The sequence below is a fragment of the Coregonus clupeaformis genome, unplaced genomic scaffold (assembly GCF_020615455.1).
Source record: "Coregonus clupeaformis isolate EN_2021a unplaced genomic scaffold, ASM2061545v1 scaf2118, whole genome shotgun sequence".
Taxonomy (NCBI): Eukaryota; Metazoa; Chordata; class Actinopteri; order Salmoniformes; family Salmonidae; genus Coregonus; species Coregonus clupeaformis.
The window spans coordinates 70,742-91,975 of record NW_025535572.1 but is presented as its reverse complement, the minus strand read 5'-3'; the positions used below and the strand labels follow the sequence as shown (position 1 = coordinate 91,975).

The window sequence follows — 21,234 nt, the reverse complement described above, 5'->3', positions numbered from 1 at the left end:
CTGTCACGATCGTCTTCCAAAGGAGTAGACCAAAGCGCAGCGCGTTGAGCGAACATGACTTTATTTAATTAAAGTGCCAAAACCAAAACAATAGACGATTCGTCAAGTCCACAGTAACAATGACTGACAAGGAACAAAAACCCACAACCACAAGGTGAAAACACACAGTTTAAATATGGCTCCCAATCAGAGATAACGAGCCGACAGCTGACACTCGTTACCTCCGATTGGGAGTCATTTGACCAAACAAGGAAACACAACCAAATAGACAACCCAACCAAACAGAACACAACGAAACGAACACACCCTGGCTCAACATACAAAGTCCCGGAGCCAGAGCGTGACAGTACCCCCCCCTAAAGGCGCGGACTGCGACCGCGCCTCAAAAACCCCAAACAGGGGAGGGCTGGGTGGGCATTACTCCTCGGAGGCGGCTCCGGCTCGGGCTTGACCACCACCCTTCTTCAATCCCCCGTAGCGCCCCCGGTCCGATCTGGCCCAGCTGGTAGGATCTGGACTGACGACGCACACCCCTGGCTTGGCGCGTGAGGCAGGAACGGACCGGACCTGGCTGACGATACGCACCCTAGGCTTGATGCGTGGAGCCGAACGGGCCTGACCAGGCTGACGACTCGCACCCCTGGCTTGGTGCGAGTAGCAGGAATGGGCTGGATCAGGCTGACGGCTCGCACCCTTGGCTTGGTGCGAGTAGCAGGGACGAGCTGAACCAGGCTGACGACTCGCACCCTTGGCTTGGTGCGAGTAGCAGGAACGGGCTGGACCAGGCCGACGACTCGTACCCCTGGCTTGGTGCGAGTAGCAGGAACGGGCTGGACCAGGCTGACGACTCGCACCCTTGGCTTGGTGCGAGTAGCAGGAACGGGCTGGACCAGGCTGACGACTCGCACCCTAGGCTTGGTGCGAGTAGCAGGAACAGGCTGGACCAGGCTGACGACTCGCACCCTTGGCTTGGTGCGAGTAGCAGGAACAGGCCGGGCTGGGCTGGTGACGCACACCGTAGGCTTTGTGCGTGGAGCAGGAACAGGCCGGGCTGGGCTGGCGACGCACACCGTAGGCTTTGTGCGTAGAGCAGGGACAGGCCGGGCTGGGCTGGCAACGCACCCCGTAGGCTTTGTGCGTGGAGCAGGAACAGGCCGGGCTGGGCTGGCGACGCACCCCGTAGGCTTTGTGCGTGGAGCAGGAACAGGCCGGGCTGGGCTGGCGACGCACCCCGTAGGCTTTGTGCGAGAGGCAGGAACAGGCCGGACCGGGCTGGAGACGCGCACCGTCCATTTGGTGCGAGGGGCCGTAACAGGCCGGACCGTACTGGGGACACACACCACTGGCTCTACTCCGGGAACTGGAACGGGCCGGACCGGACTGGTAACACACCCCAGTACCTCTCGCCGTGCCTCTAAACCTCCTTTCCCTACTTTGACCAGTGGCCCCCGTAACCTGGTGGCCTTTTGAATTCGCCCCTTCTCTGCCTCCGTCAGCCCCGTCGTCCATGCCCTGTGCCCCCCCCCTAAAAAATTATTGGGGGTGCCTCTCGTCCCTCCGACGCTGCTCCCACATCCAGGCTGCCGATTCCTGGACACGCTGCTTGGTCCTTTGATGGTGGGTTTTTCTGTCACGATCGTCTTCCAAAGGAGTAGACCAAAGCGCAGCGCGTTGAGCGAACATGACTTTATTTAATTAAAGTGCCAAAACCAAAACAATAGACGATTCGTCAAGTCCACAGTAACAATGACTGACAAGGAACAAAAACCCACAACCACAAGGTGAAAACACACAGTTTAAATATGGCTCCCAATCAGAGATAACGAGCCGACAGCTGACACTCGTTACCTCCGATTGGGAGTCATTTGACCAAACAAGGAAACACAACCAAATAGACAACCCAACCAAACAGAACACAACGAAACGAACACACCCTGGCTCAACATACAAAGTCCCGGAGCCAGAGCGTGACAAGCACAATTTATATTACAATTTTTTCATATGTTCTGGGCAAGGGGGATTGGGGGTTTAAATTGTGCAGCATTGTATATACAGTGGGGAAAAAAAGTATTTAGTCAGCCACCAATTGTGCAAGTTCTCCCACTTAAAAAGATGAGAGAGGCCTGTAATTTTCATCATAGGTACACGTCAACTATGACAGACAAAATTAGGGGAAAAAAATACAGAAAATCACATTGTAGGATTTTTAATGAATTTATTTGCAAATTATGGTGGAAAATAAGTATTTGGTCAATAACAAAAGTTTCTCAACACTTTGTTATATACCCTTTGTTGGCAATGACACAGGTCAAACGTTTTCTGTAAGTCTTCACAAGGTTTTCACACACTGTTGCTGGTATTTTGGCCCATTCCTCCATGCAGATCTCCTCTAGAGCAGTGATGTTTTGGGGCTGTCGCTGGGCAACACAGACTTTCAACTCCCTCCAAAGATTTTCTATCGGGTTGAGATCTGGAGACTGGCTAGGCCACTCCAGGACCTTGAAATGCTTCTTACGAAGCCACTCCTTCGTTGCCCGGCGGTGTGTTTGGGATCATTGTCATGCTGAAAGACCCAGCCACGTTTCATCTTCAATGCCCTTGCTGATGGAAGGAGGTTTTCACTCAAAATCTCACGATACATGGCCCCATTCATTCTTTCCTTTACACGGATCAGTCGTCCTGGTCCCTTTGCAGAAAAACAGCCCCAAATCATGATGTTTCCACCCCCATGCTTCACAGTAGGTATGGTGTTCTTTGGATGCAACTCAGCATTCTTTGTCCTCCAAACACGACGAGTTGAGTTTTTACCAAAAAGTTATATTTTGGTTTCATTTGACCATATGACATTCTCCCAATCCTCTTCTGGATCATCCAAATGCACTCTAGCAAACTTCAGACGGGCCTGGACATGTACTGGCTTAAGCAGGGGGACATGTCTGGCAGTGCAGGATTTGAGTCCCTGGCGGCGTAGTGTGTTACTGATGGTAGGCTTTGTTACTTTGGTCCCAGCTCTCTGCAGGTCATTCACTAGGTCCCCCCGTGTGGTTCTGGGATTTTTGCTCACCGTTCTTGTGATCATTTTGACCCCACGGGGTGAGATCTTGCGTGGAGCCCCAGATCGAGGGAGATTATCAGTGGTCTTGTATGTCTTCCATTTCCTAATAATTGCTCCCACAAGTTGATTTCTTCAAACCAAGCTGCTTACCTATTGCAGATTCAGTCTTCCCAGCCTGGTGCAGGTCTACAATTTTGTTTCTGGTGTCCTTTGACAGCTCTTTGGTCTTGGCCATAGTGGAGTTTGGAGTGTGACTGTTTGAGGTTGTGGACAGGTGTCTTTTATACTGATAACAAGTTCAAACAGTTGCCATTAATACAGGTAATGAGTGGAGGACAGAGGAGCCTCTTAAAGAAGAAGTTACAGGTCTGTGAGAGCCAGAAATCTTGCTTGTTTGTAGGTGACCAAATACTTATTTTCCACCATAATTTGCAAATAAATTCATAAAAAATCCTAAAATGTGATTTTCTGGATTTATTTTCTTCTCATTTTGTCTGTCATAGTTGACGTGTACCTATGATGAAAATTACAGGCCTCTCATCTTTTTAAGTGGGAGAACTTGCATAATTGGTGGCTGACTAAATACTTTTTTTCTCCACTGTACATAGTGTGTGTGTGTGTGTCTCTCTTTCCCTCTCACTTCTCTCTATCTCTCTCTCCATCTCTCTAGTATATGTACTGGACTATGAAGCAGCAGTTAGCCCATCACACAGTCAATGGCTGTAACGTCAGACCTGGAGACCTGCTGGCCTCAGGAACCATCAGTGGACCGGTGAGGTTGTGTTTGGTTGCGTGTGTGTGTGTCTGTGAGCATTTTGTATCTGAATCAGTGTTTACATGTGTGCACATTTTACTGTATATGTTCTGATGAGTTGTTGTTGATTCACTATTGACCTCTCTCTCGCTCTCTGTCACTCTCTCTCTTTTTCTCTGTCACTCTCTCTTTCTCTGTCTCTCTTTCGCTCTCTCTTTCTGTCTCTCTCTCTCTCTTTCACTCTCTCTGTCTCTGTCTGTCTCTCTCTCTCTCTCTCTCTGTGTGTGTGTGTAGGAGCCAGACAGTTTTGGTTCTATGTTGGAGTTGTCATGGAAGGGTTCTAAGACCGTGGACTTGGGAGGAGGAGAGACAAGAACCTTCCTAAAGGATGGAGACGAGGTCACTCTTACAGGTGGGTGGAACCCTATTATACAGAGACTATTACAGACAGAACCACTACAGAAACCATGATACACCCTTACTGAGCTCTCTACAAACACTGTTACAGACAGAACCACTACAGAAACCATGATACACCCTTACTGAGCTCTCTACAAACACTGTTACAGACAGAACCACCACAGAAACCATGATACACCCTTACTGAGCTCTCTACAAACACTGTTACAGACAGAACCACTACAGAAACCATGATACACCCTTACTGAGCTCTCTACAAACACTGTTACAGACAGAACCACCACAGAAACCATGATACACCCTTACTGAGCTCTCTACAAACACTGTTACAGACAGAACCACTACAGAAACCATGATACACCCTTACTGAGCTCTCTACAAACACTGTTACAGACAGAACCACTACAGAAACCATGATATATCCTTACTGAGCTCTCTACAAACACTGTTACAGACAGAACCACTACAGAAAACAAGAGACAACTATCATTTAGCAGACAGTCAGTGCATTCAACAAATAAACTGTATTGCTCAGTTGGAAGAGCATGGCACTTCGATTGCCAGGATTGAGGGATTGATTCCCGGTACCACCCTTATGTAAAATATATGCATGCATGACTGTAAGTGGCTTATGATAAAAGCATCTTCTAAATGACATACTATTATTATTATTATTATTTTAGCTTCAGGTAGCTAGGTTAGACAACCACATATCACAGTCATTGTAAGTAGAGCTTTCCTCAATAAAGCAGCTATCAGCTAAATCAGTCCTGGTAAGAAAGGAGGAAGTGTTAGGGAAGTCAGGTGCAAACCACGCCCATCAGGATGTTCAGGCACGTTCAAGCAAACGCTCAACATTTTATTATCCTATTTAAACTTCGGTCTGTCACCTACGTGTTAGTGACCACAGCTTCTATTAGCCATCGTTCACACACACAACCAAGCCAATTCACCACACTACAGCTATCTCATACAGACGATTGAGACTCAGAGAAAGCAAATCTGTTTGAGAGCTGCTGACCCTCATCTGAATATAATACAGCAGAAACCTTTTGGGATTTCAGGTTAACAGCTATTGAATGTTATTCCTATCATATTGGCGTCTCTCAGTCACAGTGTGTTAATTAAGGACAAAACAGACCATGCCGACGATTCTACATGTTGAATCTACCATCCGTTGACACCCAGCAGGTAATCTACTGTGCATGGACGACGTTCCTGTTGGTCTGTGTTGTCCTTTCATTTCTTTCTCCCACTCTGTCTCTAGGTTACTGTGAGGGGAGTGGGTATAGGGTTGGTTTCGGACCGTGTGTGGGGACCATTCTACCAGCCCTGTAACCCTGAGAATCATCCACCCTCAATGTCTCTTCCATCCGGTGGGGGAGAGGCTGTAAAGTTACCCTTTCCCAACATTGTTACTGAAGTCCTTTAAAGGGACGATCTGGGATTTTAAAAACAACAAAGCAGTCGGATGGATGTACGTACCAATCCAGGATTGACCCTTTAAATGTTCATTTTTAATGAAGGATTCTTGTTTACCATTCCAAAGTATTGTTGCCAGAAACAGTGTTATATTCCATAATGTTGTAACTATGTGGTTTGGGACCTGACATGTAAAAGAAACGGATGAATCTTTTAACCCTTTGTCTGGGTTTTGTTTTCATCCTGTTGACTTACTGGGTGATACAGTCAGAAGTTTACATACACCTCAGCCAAGTAAATGTAGACTCAGTTTTTCACAATTCTTGACATTGAATCCTAGTAAAAATTCCCTGTCTTAAGTCAGTTAGGATCACCACTTTATTTTAAGAATGTGAAATGTCAGAATAATAGTAGAGATAATTATTTGTTTCAGCTTTTATTTCTTTCATCACATTTCCAGTGGGTCAGAAGTTTACATACACTCAATTAGTATTTGGTAGCATTGCCTTTAAATTGTTTAACTTGGGTCAAATGTTTTGGGTAGCTTTCCACAAGCTTCCCACAATAAGTTGGGTGAATTTTGGCCCATTCCTCCTGACAGAGCTGGTGTAACTGTGTCAGGTTTGTAGGCCTCCTTGCTCGCACACGCTTTTTCAGTTCTGGCCACAAACTTTCTATAGGATTGAGGTTGGGGCTTTGCGATGCCACTCCAATACCTTGACTTTGTTGTCCTTAAGCCATTTTGCCACAACTTTGGAAGTATGCTTGGGGTCATTGTCCATTTGGAAGACCCATTTGCGACCAAGCTTTAATGTCCTGACTGATGTCTTGAGATGTTGCTTCAATATATCCACATAATCTTCCTTCCTCATGATGCCATCTATTTTGTGAAGTGCACCAGTCCCTCCTGCAGCAAGGCACCCCCACAGCATGATGCTGCCACCCCCGTGCTTCACGGTTGGGATGGTGTTCTTCGGCTTGCAAGATCCCCCTTTTTCCTCCAAACATAACGATGGTCATTATGGCCAAACAGTTCTATTTTTGTTTAATCAGACCAGAGGACATTTCTCCAAAAAGTACGATCTTTGTCCCCATGTGCAGTTGCAAACCGTAGTCTGGCTTTTTTATGGTGGTTTTGGAGCAGTGGCTTCTTCCTTGCTGAGCAGCCTTTCAGGTTATGTCGATATAGGACTTGTTTTACTGTGGATATTGATACTTTTGTACCTGTTTCCTCCAGCATCTTCACAAGGTCTTTTGCTGTTGTTCTGGGATTGGTTTGCACTTTTCGCACCAAAGTACGTTCATCTCTAGGAGACAGAACATGTCTCCTTCCTGTGCGGTATGACGGCTGTGTGGTCCCATGGTGATTATACTTGCGTACTATTGTTTGTACAGATGAACGCGTTACCTTCAGGCGTTTGGAAATTGCTCCCAAGGATGAACCAGACATGTGGAGGTCTACGATTTTTTTTCTGATGTCTTGGCTGATTTCTTTTGATTTTCCCAAGTTGTCAAGCAAAGAGGCACTGAGTTTGAAGGTAGTTATACATTTGAAAAACATTACAATACATCCACAGGTACACCTCCAATTGACTCAAATTATGTCAATTAGCCTATCAGAAGCTTCTAAAGCCATAACATCATTTTCTGGAATTTTCCAAGCTGTTTAAAGGCACAGTCAACTTAGTGTATGTAAACTTCTGACCCACTGGAATTGTGATACAGTGAATTCTAAGTTAAATAATCTGTCTGTAAACAATTGTTGGAGAAATTACTTGTGTCATGCACAAAGTAGATGTCCTAACCGACTTGCCAAAACTATAGTTTGTTAACAAGAAACTTGTGGAGTGGTTGAAAAACGAGTTTTAATGACTCCAACCTAAGTGTACGTAAACTTCCGACTTCAACTGTATCTTTATGGTGCAAAATACTGTAGTTCTAATCTGTGTAACAGTACCATAAAATGCATTATAATCTGGCAGTATAATTTCATTTGACACTTTTCTTGAACAATGTGTGTTATAAAACTGTGGTTATTTAACTAGAGTTTAATAAACTGAGCAATGCATAAATAGTGGCCTTTTTATTTAGCCATTGCAAGTGTCAAATTAAACCATAGATTTCTATGCACAGATTTGAACATTGTTGCACCATGAAAATATTGCCCACTATCTAGTACCTTACCTCACGAGTCAGGCCTGGCGTTCTCTTTTAGGAAATATCTGTAATGAATATTATTTGACTATGTTGTTGGCTTATCTAATCGATAAAGCTGTATTGATGTGTATTTTTGTAGATATATTTGACTTGAATTAATTCAGCATATTTTGGATTTAAATTAATTTCTGTGGGTTTGGATATCCCATAGCAGCTCTCTTTAAATATACTGTATATATACAGTACCAGTTTGGACACACCTACTCATTCCAGGGTTTTTCTTAATTTGTTACTGTTTTCTACATTGTAGAATAGTAGTGAAGACGTCAAAACTATTAAATAACACATATGGAATCATGTAGTAACCAAAAAAGTGTTAAACAAATCAAAATATATTTTATATTTGAGATTCTTCAAAGTAGCCACCCTTTGCCTTGATGACAGCTTTGCACACTCTTGACATTCTCTCAACCAGCTTCATGAGGTATTTGTATTTATTATGGATTCCCATTAGCTGCTGCCAAGGCAGCATCTACTCTTCCTGGGGTCCAGCAAAATTAAGGCAGTTATACATTTGAAAAACATTACAATACATTCATAACAGATTTCACAACACATTAAGTGTGTGCCCTCAGGCCTCTACTACCACATATCTATAACACAAAATCCATGTGTACGTGTGTGTAGTGCGTATGTTATCGTGTGTTTGTGTGCATGTGTCTATGTTTGTGTTGCTTCACAGTCCCTGCTGTTCCATAAGGTGTACTTTTATCTGTTTTTTTTTTTATCTAATTTTACTGCTGGCATGAGTTACTTGATGTGGAATAGAGTTCCATGTAGTCATGGCTCTATGTAGTACTGTGCGCCTCCCATAGTCTGTTTTTGACTTGGGGACTGTGAAGAGACCTCTGGTGGCATGTCTTGTGGAGTATGCATAGGTGTCCGAGCTGTGTGCTAGTAGTTCAAACAGACAGCTCGGTTCATTCAACATGTCAATACCTCTCACAAATACAAGTAGTGATGAAGTCAATCTCTCCTCCACTTTGAGCCAGGAGAGATTAGATTGACATGCATATTATTAATGTTAGCTCTCTGTGTACATCCAAGGGCCAGCCGTGCTGCCCTTTTCTGAGCCAATTGCAATTTTCCTAAGTCCCTCTTTTTGGCACCTGACCACACGACTGAACAGTAGTCCAGGTGCGACAAAACTAGGGCCTGTAGGACCTGCCTTGTTGATAGTGCTGTTAAGAATGCAGAGTAGCGCTTTATTATAGACAGACTTCTCCCCATCCTATCTACTGTTGTATCAATATGTTTTGACCATGACAGTTTACAATCCAGGGTTACTCCAAGCAATTTAGTCTCCTCAACTTGCTCAATTTCCACATTATTCATTTCTAGATTTAATTGAGGTTTAGGGTTTAGTAAATGATTTGTCCTAAATACAATGCTTTTAGTTTTTGAAATATTTAAGACTAACTTATTCCTTGTCACCCATTCTGAAACTAACTGCAGCTCTTTGTTAAGTGTTGCAGTCATTTCAGTCGCTGTAGTAGCTGACGTATATAGTGTTGAGTCATCCGCATACATAGACAGTTTACTCAAAGCCAGTGGCATGTCATTAGTAAAGATTGAAAAAAGTAAGGAGCCTAGACAGCTGCCCTGGGGAATTCCTGATTCTACCTGGATTTTGTTGGAGAGGCTTCCATTAAAGAACCCCCTCTGTGTTCTGTTAGACAGGTAACTCTTTATCCACAATATAGCAGGGGGTGTAAAGCCATAACACATACGTTTTTCCAGCAACAGACTATGATCGATAATGTCAAAAGTCGCACTGAAGTCTAACAAAACAGTGTAAGTGCTGTGCTTGTTGAATGTCCTTCCCTATAAGCGTGCTGAAAGTCTGTTGTCAATTTGTTTACTGTGAAATAGCATTCTATCTGGTCAAACACCATTCTTTCCAAAAGTTTACTAGGGGGTGGTAACAGGCTGATTGGTCGGCTATTTGAGCCAGTTAAGGGGCTTTACTATTCTTAGGTAGGGGAATAACTTTTGCTTCCCTCCAGGCCTGAGGGCACACACTTTCTAGTAGGCTTAAATTGAAGATATGGCAAATAGGAGTGACAATATCGTCCGCTATTATCCTCAGTAATTTTCCATCCAAGTTGTCAGACCCCGGTGGCTTGTCATTGTTGATCGACAATAATAATTTCTTCACCTCTTCCACACTTAATTTACGGAATTCAAAATTACAACGCTTGTCTTTCATAATTTGGTCAGATATACTTGGATGTGTAGTGTCAGCGTTTGTTGCTGGCATGTCATGCCTAAGTTTGCTAATCTTGCCAATTAAAAAATAATTAAAGTAGTTGGCAATATCAGTGGGTTTTGTGATGAATGAGCCATCTGATTCAATGAATGATGGAGCGGAGTTCATTTAAGGTGCTCCAAAGCTTTTTACTATCATTCTTTATGTCATTTATCTTTGTTTCAGAGTGTAGTTTCTTCTTCTTTTTATTCAGTTTAGTCACATGATTTCTAAATTTGCAGTACGTTTGCCAATCGGTTGTACAGCCAGACCTATTTGCCATCTCTTTTGCCTCATCCCTCTCAACTATACAATTTTTCAATTCCTCATCAATCCATGGGGATTTAACCATTTTTACAGTCATTTTCTTAATGGGTGCATACTTATTAGTAACTGGGATAAGCAATTTCATAATTGTGTCAAGTGCAGCGTCTGGTTGCTCGTCATTACACACCACAGATCAACAAATATTCTTCACATCAACAACATAGGAATCACTACAGAACTTCTTGTATGACCCATATCAGATTTGTGCATTCATGATTTAGCCTCTGAAGTAGCACACAGATGCAATGCTCATTTCCTGTCACTGTTCCCTAACATTTTGTGGGTGGTTGTCATGGTAATGGCAGGTCATGTGCAAACACTTCAGAGCAAATAAAATGTGATTTTTGCTTCCAGACTGAGGTCACATGTGGAGCCGAATTGTATCAGGATTGAGATCCAAATAATTGGCAAAAGGGGGGGAATCAGCTAATTTCCTACATTTCAAAACATTTTGCCATGGTGCAGCAAGAAAAATTAGATTAAATTAAAAATACCATTCAGTGTTCAATACAAAATAACAGTTAATTCAACTAGATCTTATATTCAAAAGCTACGTTTTATGTTGTGGTCCAGCCTTGAAGTGGAAATGTAGGCCTGAATATTTGACTGGGGAAAAGTAACACTAAACAAATATGTTGTCCCCTGTAGATAAAGCGTTTCATGTTGGAGTCATAGTAAGCCACTTGAACATCATCTAACATCACCACAACAATGATGGTAAAAAGTAGGAGACATTTTGGGACTAAGTGGGTTGAAATCTTCCTAGAAGTGACACATGGTTGACGGAGGGATATGTCAAAATGCTGAATTTTAGCACTTTAGCAAACCGTTATTTATATTTTAAAAAATCGGATTTATTGCATTCGCCATGGCTATGTTTACACAACCACCTGAAGAACCCAATTCTGTTTTTTCCCCCATATCCAATCTTTTTTTCTGACTGTCAACACTCAGTTTTACATGTGACCCATATCAGATTTGCGCATTCATGATGTAGCCTCTGAAGTAGCACTCAGATGCAATGCTCATTTCCTGTCACTGTTCCTTAACATTTTGGAGGTGGTTGTCATGGTAATGGCAGGTCATGTGCAAACACTTCAGAGCAAAAAAAAAAGGTGATTTGTGCTTCCAGACTGAGGTCACATGTGGAGCCGAATTGAAAGTTAGCAATTTTATAATGCTATTCTATAAATTTTGTCGTGAGACTAAAAGCAAATGTTGCAGTTTTAAAGCTAATTTCCTACAATTCTACACTTTTGCTATCACATGCATTCTGGGGGCCCCCGACCTCCAAGTCTGTCCGTCCCTGCTTGTGTGTGTGACTGTGTGGCTGTGTGTGTGTCAGATATGGACATTGTTGGTTATTTTGTGCCCCAGTGCAATTTCAGGAAGGATGAACGACAACCAGGCAAGGTTCACAATGAACAATACTTTATTTGGAAAATGAAAGGCAGCACTAACTCTGACTCATTTCAGATTGACAAATTATATTTACTCTTTATGAGGCATTAGTCTCCAAGACAAATACAATTCAGCCTTCTTTCTTCCTTTAGGTAAAACACTGGGGCGTGCAGAACTGGGGAACTTAATTGACAAAGGCCAGTAAATATGGCTACGTCCCAAATGGCACCCTATTCCCTACATAGTTCACTACTTTTAACCAGGGCCCATAGTGCACTATGGAGGGAATAGGGTGCCATTTGGAGCACCACCTTTGTACACGCCCTTTATGTCAGTAATGAAATGTAGATAAGATATTGATGTTTGTTTTATATGTAAAATAGCAGAAAGACAGCAGGTTTAGGAATGTCACCAGTGGTTCTAGGATTTAGCTCAGAGGGCTAACACAGTATCCTGGTGCGCAGGAGACCTAGGTTTGAACCTAGCTGGTTTCATTAGGAAGCAGGTAACATGAAAGGATACTTATTTCTAAATGTGGAATGGAGACATTGGCTTTGCAGCCTTTTGATATACCGTTCAGTGTTCAATACAAAATAACAGTTAATTCAACTAGATCTTATATTCAAAAGCTATGTTTTATGTTGTGGTCCAGCCTTGAAGTGGAAATGTAGGCCTGAATATTTGACTGGGGAAAAGTAACACTAAACAAATGATGTTTAGAATGAGCGGTGTGCTACTGTAAAATAGAAAATGACTTTTCATGCACTGACTACAATCGAACTGATTCATTCTCTACTAAAGGCATTCTATGATAAAACTGTTTATTTGTTTATCATGCATACAACATTCACTTTAGTTGAATACTCATGCCAGTCTTAAACTGGAGTGAAATAGTCTCCGATTTCTCTCCCTTCCACAGTGATAAACAAGTTCCTGAGAGAAATTAAGGTATACTTGACATTGCTTTAATTAATGTTGTAGTTAAAATGAATCAATGCATTCATCGATTAGGCTACATTTTATTGTCTGTAATAAAGGTATTATTGTGCAGCTAGGGTGAACATACACTACATACAATACAAAACAGATACACTGTAAAGTCATTCCAATAATAAACAGACCTCATACACATGATCACGATTCTCCTTCTGGTTAAGATACTGGCTATCAGCTAATGCAGCACAGATAGAATTGTGAAATGAATGAATAGTCGTGATTAGAAATTACAGATTACATAACAGAAATAACTCCCAGATTACCTTTTTTAATGCTCAGGTTGCCATATCAGCCTAGAAAAAAAAAATGCAGATCTGTATACTTGTTATTGTCAACAGTCTCCCCAAACTGATCCTTTACAGTCCTTTGTTGAGGGGAAGGGAAGATTGACCGACCATAACAACCATTCACACATTTTGTGTCTGCCCTCATAGGTGCTCTGGCAGTTATAATTTCATTGTCAATTGAGCTGAATTGACAAAGTTGCATCAGTGTCCCAAAAATATATTAATTCTCAGAATCTGAAGAAAGGTTCATTTCCTCTGACACATTTGCATCAAAGTTGGCAAGTTTTGACTGGGAGGCAATGCATCTCCACCTCCTTTTGATGCAAATGAAAATGCCCAATAGAATAACAATCAGCACCATCACCAGCAGAGCTGAGAGGGTGGATAGGTGTACTCTCTCTGCCCCAGACTCCCAACTGACATCCAGCTTGTTGTCCAGACTGAGGTGAGAGGCAGTACAGGTGTAGTTGTGTCTCTTCTTTAGCTCCTCAGTACTGACCTCCAGACTCTTCCTCAGCTGGTAGGTCCCATCTCCACTAGGCAGAACCTCCCCCCCTGTCAGCTCCTGTTCTGCCACTGGCTGGCCGTCTCTCAGCATGGTCAGGTTGATGTGGCGGGGGTAGAAACCAAACGCCAGGCAGCTCACCTGAAGCCCTCCAGAAACCTCTTTCTTTATCAACCTGAGTCTGGGAGGCACTTTACGCATCACAACATTCTTATCTATCTTCAGGAATGTCTTCAGTGTTCTGATGCACATGGGAAGGTAAACATTCTCATAAACTGTTATTTTATATGCTTGCATCATCCCATCCCATCCTATAAGTAGTTTCCCAGCATCGTATGTAAAATGTGTAATGTTGTAATATATTGCAAAATCTGCAAAAATGCCATTGAAATTGGCCTTTTGCATGATCAGGGCTGGTTCACCATTGTCCAACATCTCACAGCCAGACATTCTTTGCTGAACTTGAACACCTTCCGTGAGATTCAAGTGGTGCTTCAGGTGTAAGGATCTCTCTTTCATGTGGTGGTACATAGTTCCAAATACATAAGCTCCGTCCTTTGCTTCCTCATCCTCTTTGTTGTTGATATGTTGCCCCCTGTAGACAGTCTGTTTATTGTTGGAGTCATAGTAAGCCACTTGAACGTCATCCAACATCACCACAACAGTAAACTCAGGGAAAGGCGTTTCTCCCGTGATGTATGTTGCAAGTACCCACAGAGAATGTGATCCTGAACCTGGGAGAGGAGTGATATTTTACACAATTATGGACATTTGACATTTTATAAGATAAAATGTTAACATAGATTAGTCAAATTGTTTTACCTGAGCATAACCCACGAATTAGCCTAATCTGTTATTTTTGTTTTTGTTGTCATGGAGGACTGATTGGGCTCATTGCTTCGAGTTGAAAAAGAAAAAAGAGATAGTAATTGTCCATGAAGAAAATAAAAGCCCCACTCGTGGTCTTCTTAAATTAAACTAGTTTATGACCATATGGAGCACAATACCGCAGGGGAGTTTAGAATAGAGGAACTCAAACTTTTATTCCATAGGCTGGGATATGCACTACGCAGCTGTTGCAAAAGCGCATTTTCACTCGCTGTCCACTCGGGCATATTCATTACATCGATTCTGTTGCAAAAAGTGTCTTAAACTGAACGAAACGGGAGGGACCTATCTGCATTTGTCCAATAGAAACTCTCGTTTTTCTCTGTTAGCTTCCGTTTGGTTCTTAAATGGTTTTCGTAATGAATACACACCTGGTCGCAAGAACAATGATTAATAGGCAGCTTAAACTTCTTCAATTAAACCATCATTGGGTTAAAATATACATGTTCACAAATCGGATTGCGGAAGACACATTTCAGTTGAATGCATTCAGTTGTGCAACTGAATAGATATGCCCTTTCCCTTCACAATCCGTAAGGCGCAAACAAATTAGAGAGCAGCAGTGTGATTCACATCATCAATGCGCCATGTAGCCTAGATATCAATAATAAGTGATATCAGTATAGCCCGTAGGCTACTCCCCAACCCGGTACACAGTTATGGACATTTTACATTTTATGACATAATAAATCATTAAATGAGTTAAAGTTAAGTCCATTTTACCTGCGTTGACAATGGTGTAAAACGAAAGAACAAACAAAAAGACAGACAGTTTGTCCATGATTTTGATTGTGTAGCAAGAAGTGTTTGACATACTTGCCCTTCAACTTAAACTGCGCAACAGGAAGTGAGTTTATCAGACTTTTTCTTTCACTTAGCCAACTGCGTAACATATTTTTTGTATAGAGCTTGCATGCTTGTAATCAAAGATATTCATAACTAACCCAAGATAGTTCATTTGGGTCTTCTTCTTCTTCTATGGTAAATTGGCGATCACAATTGAATGTCCATTCAGCCACCTACTATACGGGATGGAAACAGGATTCCCCCAAAAAACTGAACTACCAAAGTTAAGAGATAAAGTTAAGTCCATTTTACTTGACAATGGTGTAAAACGAAAGAACAAACAAAAAGACAGACAGTTTGTCCATGATTTAGAAAGTGTAGCATCCTGTAGCAGGTTTCTAAGCTCTCAAGTTTGTCTGACAGACTTTCGCTTTCACTTAGCTATGAAAAAAAAATGCTTTGCAGTTGGCTATGTAGCTTTTTGGGTGACCTGACCAAATTCACTTAGAAATGTGAGTTATAGATCTGTCATTCTCAATGAAAGCAAGTCTGAGAAGTGGTAGATCTGTGCTATGCCTGCTATTTCTGTTATGTTATTATTTCTGTAATAAAGGTATTATTGTGCAGCTAGGATGAACATACAATACTAAACAGATACACTGTAAAGACATTTCAATAATATACAGACCTCATACACATGATCACATGATTCTCCTTCTGGTTAGGATACTGGCTATCAGCTAATACAGCACAGATAGAATTGTGCAATTAATGAATTGTCATGATTAGAAATTACAGATTACATAACAGAAATAACTACAAGATTACCTTTTTTAATGCTCAGGTTGCCAAACCGGCATATAAAATATATAAATGCAGATCGGTACTAATAATGCCCTGATATATCATCCAACATCACCACAACTGTAAACTCAGGGAAAGGTGTCTCTCCACTTATATATGTTCCAAGTGCCCACAGAGAATGTGATCCTGAACCAGGGAGATGAGTTATATTATACAGTTATGGAAAATGACATTTCATAACATAAAAAATAATTAATTGAGTTTGAGAGAAAGTCCATCTTACCTGCGTTGACAATGGTGTAAAACGAATGAATTGTGCAATTGTAACAGTGTTGCTTCTGTCCCTCTCCTCGCCCCTACCTGGGCTCGAACCAGGGACCCTCTGCACACATCAACAACAGTCACCCTCGAAGCACCGTTACCCGTCGCTCCACAAAAGCCGCGGCCCTTGCAGAGCAAGGGAAACAACTACTTCAAGGTCTCAGAGCGAGTGACGTCACCGATTGAAATGCTACTAGCGCGCACCGCTAACTAGCTAGCCATTTCACACCGGTTACACAATTAATGAATAGTCATGATTAGAAATTATAGATTACATAACAGAAATAACTACAAGATTACATTTTTTAATGCTCAGGCTGCCAAACCGGCATATAAAATATATAAATGCAGATCTGTACTAATAATGCCCAGATATTTGTTATTGTCAACAGTCTCCCCAAACTGATCCGTTACAGTCCTTTGTTGAGGGGAAGGGAAAATTGACCGACAATAACAGAATCTTTTGCATGTTTTGTGCCTGCCCTCATAGGTACTCTGGCAGTTATATTTCCATTGTGAATTGAGCTGAATTGACAAATCTGCATCAGTGTCCCATAATATATTAGGTCTCAGAATCTGAAGAAAGGTTAATTTCCTCTGACACTTTTGCATCAACGTTGGCAAGTTTAGACTGGGAGGCAGTACATCTCCACCTCCTTGCGAGGCAAATGAAAATGCCCAATATAATAACAATCAGCACTATCACCAGTAGAGCTGAGAGTGTGGATAGGTGTACTCTCTCTGCCCCAGACTCCCAACTGACATCCAGCTTGTTGTCCAGACTGAGGTGAGAGGCAGTACAGGTGTAGTTGTGTCTCTTCTTTAGCTCCTCAGTACTGACCTCCAGACTCTTCCTCAGCTGGTAGGTCCCGTCTCCACTAGGTAGAACCTCCCCCCCCTGTCAGCTCCTGTTCTGCCACTGGCTGGCTGTCTCTCAGCAGGGTCAGGTTGATGTGGCAGGGGTAGAAACCAAACGCCAGGCAGCTCACCTGAAACCCTCCAGAAACCTCTTTCTTTATCAACCTGAGTCTGGGAGGCACTTTACGCATCACAACGTTCTTCTCTCTCTTCAGGATTGTCTTCAGTGTTCTGATGCAAATGGGAAGCCAAGCATTCTCAAATAGTACTCTTTCATATGCTTGCCTCATCCCATAATATCCTGGTAGTAGTTTCCCAGCATCGTATGTCAAATGTGTAATGTTGAAATATGCTGCATAATCTGTATAAATGACATAAAAAATCTCCTTAAACATGAACATGGCTGGTTCACCATTGTCCAACATCTCACAGCCAGCCATTCTTTGCTGAACTTAAACACCTTCTGTGAGGTTTAAGTGATGCTTTAGGTTAAATGATCTCTGTTTCATGTGATGGTACATAATTCCAAATACATAAGCTCCATCCTGAACTTCGTTATCATGTATTTTGTTAGGGGTTGTAGTGTCTAAACAGTTTATGACTTTGCTGACGTTTGCAAATGGTGTGTTAGAGGAAGTTGACTCAGCTTGCGGAAGCATCTGGAAAGCATTACTATAGGGGCCCCCTAAAACAGAGGAAGTCTGTTATGTGGAGGCCAGGGATTGGTTTATGGGAAAACCACCCATATCATGTTACATATTATAAATACCATGGTTGGAACAAAAACGGAGAGAAATAACATATTAGAGATTGGGTTGGTTGTTCTCCGGATTTTCTGCAGAAATCTGTAAATTGACGCTGAAATCTTTGATGTAATAAACCATTATAATCAAGGACAGTGTCAGCGGATTTCTTGTCATCACAGCATCTCAGCATCGTTATCTCGACACTACATTAATGGCGACGAGGAATTTGGGACGTGTTGCGTCTTTTCTCAGCGCTCCATTCATGGGCGCCGAGCTGACTCCCGCTCAAGAGGCATGCAGATACGGTGAGCTTTCTCACAAACTTTGGGCGCTGGTCAGTTCGTGTGCTTGTGTGTGTGTGTGCGTTGAATGACTGCACCGTCAAAGGACTTGTGTGTGCGCTTTGCTGTTATTTGCTGTGTGATGAGAATCCATTCTAAATTTCTAAATTTGTTTGCGTTGAAAACAACGCAAACAGGGGGGAGTGTCTATAGGAATTGATAACACTGGGCACAGGGATATTTGGCTTGAATAAAATTGAAAAATAATAGAATGAAGGAATAAGGCCAGGAACTAAGGAAAAATGTATACTAATTAGGACGTCGTTGATCTACGGAAGCCCTCAAACGAGGCGATCATTAGGATGGGCCGAAAATCCTGAAAACTCACTAGGTTGATTTTTAAGGTCAGTTCTGGGAACTGGAGTTTGTGGTAGATACATTCGGTTGCATGTTACCCCTCGATATATAGTTGACGAGGTATATGCTCGAAGTAACCTCTCATTGAATATCTGCAAACTCAAGGTAGCAGAAATTTAGGAAGGAACTATGAGAAATAAGGAACGACGGTAGCATGCTTTAGAGGACCGTAGGAACGGATGCATTCCTCTTGAATTGTGTGTGTGTGTGCGTGAAAGAGAGCCTGTGCGTGTGTGAAAAAAAAGGGGAGGTCTCTGCTGTGTGTCGACTAAGGCTATGACAACAGGGGTTTTAGTTTTTTGTAAGGAAATATGTTAGTTAAGGTTAAAATCTTATGAGTCTCCATTAGCGAGAACGTTAATAATTGTTAACTATATATGAGCCCCTGGGAGGAAAGTTAAGGTTAACATCTTATGAGTCTCTATAAAAAGAGAATGTTTAATAATTGTTAAAAAACTATGAGCCCCTGGGAGGACGATTATGGGTAATGGATAAGAAAATAGATTGTGGTAAACTTAAGTAACTTCGAAGTAGGATTTGTGTTCTATGTTTTGTGTTGGTTTGTGAGTTCTGTTAAGTGTTACTGTTTGTCTGTGTTGGAAATAACGGAGGGACATCTGGTCTGTCTACTTTCTGTTGTTTAGCTTGGAGAGAGCTGCTTGGGAGCTCTTCTCACTCTGAAATCGCACTGGTGAATGAACTGCGCATGTGTGGGATTTCATGAGTTTAGAGTTACGTAGAGCAAATATGCCACTCCCCTGCCTGCACTGAGCTGCTGTGACATGCAGACAGAGAAGGAGGGGGAGACTTACACACGAATAAAGTATTCTGTTTGTTAAATCGGCTGTTGCTTAACGATGAAACTATTTGATTGAGATCTATTGAATGTATAAATGAGAGATATGTTGACGGATTAAAAATAAAAATAAATAAAATAAAATGTTATTGTGCTATTTATAATATTCCTGAGTTAAGCTGTTTGCTTATTTCTTAGCGCGAGTGTGAACATAGGTATGTCTAAAAGGGTATTGTATGGTTGAAATAACCCAGTGAGTGCATAAAAGACTAAATTATTGTTTGTGTTCTTTGTTCTTCTGTCATGTGAGAGACGAGAAGGAGGAGACAGAGAGAGAGGAGGTGCTGACGAGTGCGTCACGCGACAGTGTGTGCTGCCCCGGATCAAGTCCAATCAAGGCCAGTACTACTCTGTTCACAAAATGTACCTTCCCATACAGGATATTGTGTGTGCCTAGCATATTTCATGTTGTGACAATTTAACAGGGACTTGGCAACAGACTGATCAATTGATGTAATTAAGAATTGCACATTGGAGTTTATTGTGCATGGGTTGGTTTGATTAGAGTTGTGTTGGAAATCCAGCACTGACATTATTCTGTAAAATTAAGGTAATTGGGTGCTTATTAAGCAATTGGTTTGTGAGTGCTGTAGTGTTGCTGGTACAGGTCTTTCTTTTTTGGATTGCTCTGAAGTTGACTACTTTCCGTTACTTTTCCTGATCGGATGTGGTAAGATTGCCACTAATCAATAATTTGGTAAAATAAAATAAAATAAAAATGAATTAATTAATTTTTAAAAAAGAAGAAAAAAAAAAGGAGGGAAACATAAGCTACAGTGGGGAAAAAAAGTATTTAGTCAGCCACCAATTGTGCAAGTTCTCCCACTTAAAAAGATGAGAGAGGCCTGTAATTTTCATCATAGGTACACGTCAACTATGACAGACAAAATGAGAAGAAAAATCCAGAAAATCACATTGTAGTATTTTTAATTAATTAATTTGCAAATTATGGTGGAAAATAAGTATTTGGTCAATAACAAAAGTTTCTCAATACTTTGTTATATACCCTTTGTTGGCAATGACACAGGTCAAACGTTTTCTGTAAGTCTTCACAAGGTTTTCACACACTGTTGCTGGTATTTTGGCCCATTCCTCCATGCAGATCTCCTCTAGAGCAGTGATGTTTTGGGGCTGTCGCTGGGCAACACGGACTTTCAACTCCCTCCAAAGATTTTCTATGGGGTTGAGATCTGGAGACTGGCTAGGCCACTCCAGGACCTTGAAATGCTTCTTACGAAGCCACTCCTTCGTTGCCCGGGCGGTGTGTTTGGGATCATTGTAATGCTGAAAGACCCAGCCACGTTTCATCTTCAATGCCCTTGCTGATGGAAGGAGGTTTTCACTCAAAATCTCACGATACATGGCCCCATTCATTCTTTTCTTTACATGGATCAGTCGTTCTGGTCCCTTTGCAGAAAAACAGCCCCAAAGCATGATGTTTCCACCCCCATGCTTCACAGTAGGTATGGTGTTCTTTGGATGCAACTCAGCATTCTTTGTCCTCCAAACACGACGAGTTGAGTTTTTACCAAAAAGTTATATTTTGGTTTCATCTGACCATATGACATTCTCCCAATCCTCTTCTGGATCATCCAAATGCACTCTAGCAAACTTCAGATGGGCCTGGACATGTACTGGCTTAAGC

General features: G+C 42.0%; 2 protein-coding genes across 3 annotated transcripts; one reads left to right on the top strand and one right to left on the bottom strand.

Annotated features, from left to right (window-relative positions):
* Nucleotides 1-3,691: 3,691 nt before the first annotated feature.
* Nucleotides 3,692-5,868, top strand: LOC123488277 (fumarylacetoacetase-like). Its single transcript, XM_045219173.1, has 3 exons — nucleotides 3,692-3,827; nucleotides 4,104-4,221; nucleotides 5,497-5,868. Exons 1-3 carry the CDS (start codon nucleotides 3,729-3,731, stop codon nucleotides 5,565-5,567), a joined length of 288 nt encoding a protein of 95 aa, XP_045075108.1. The 5' UTR covers nucleotides 3,692-3,728; the 3' UTR covers nucleotides 5,568-5,868.
* A 5,429-nt stretch (nucleotides 5,869-11,297) lies between these two features.
* Nucleotides 11,298-15,729, bottom strand: LOC121583578 (major histocompatibility complex class I-related gene protein-like). Of its 2 annotated transcripts, none has more exons than XM_045219172.1 (2): nucleotides 15,244-15,729; nucleotides 11,298-14,366 (listed from the first exon to the last, which is right to left on the bottom strand). In XM_045219172.1, the coding sequence occupies exons 1-2, from the start codon at nucleotides 15,332-15,334 to the stop codon at nucleotides 13,348-13,350; spliced, it is 1,110 nt and encodes a 369-aa protein (XP_045075107.1). In that variant the 5' UTR covers nucleotides 15,335-15,729; the 3' UTR covers nucleotides 11,298-13,347. The 2 variants fall into 2 exon arrangements, 1 of the variants encoding a protein (XP_045075107.1); XR_006659997.1 differs by lacking the exon at nucleotides 15,244-15,729 and adding an exon at nucleotides 14,455-15,233 and having other exon boundaries at nucleotides 14,278-14,366.
* Between the last annotated feature and the right edge of the window lie 5,505 nt (nucleotides 15,730-21,234).

Coding starts and splice junctions, on each gene's coding strand:
- LOC121583578 (XM_045219172.1), bottom strand. CDS start 15,334: ATGTCAAACACTTCTTGCTACACAATCAAAATCATGGACAAACTGTCT. Junction 14,367..15,243: donor TTACACCATTGTCAACGCAG/GTAAAATGGACT, acceptor CTCCTCTCCCAG/GTTCAGGATCACATTCTCTG.
- LOC123488277 (XM_045219173.1), top strand. CDS start 3,729: ATGTACTGGACTATGAAGCAGCAGTTAGCCCATCACACAGTCAATGGC. Junction 3,828..4,103: donor CAGGAACCATCAGTGGACCG/GTGAGGTTGTGT, acceptor GTGTGTGTGTAG/GAGCCAGACAGTTTTGGTTC. Junction 4,222..5,496: donor AGACGAGGTCACTCTTACAG/GTGGGTGGAACC, acceptor CTCTGTCTCTAG/GTTACTGTGAGGGGAGTGGG.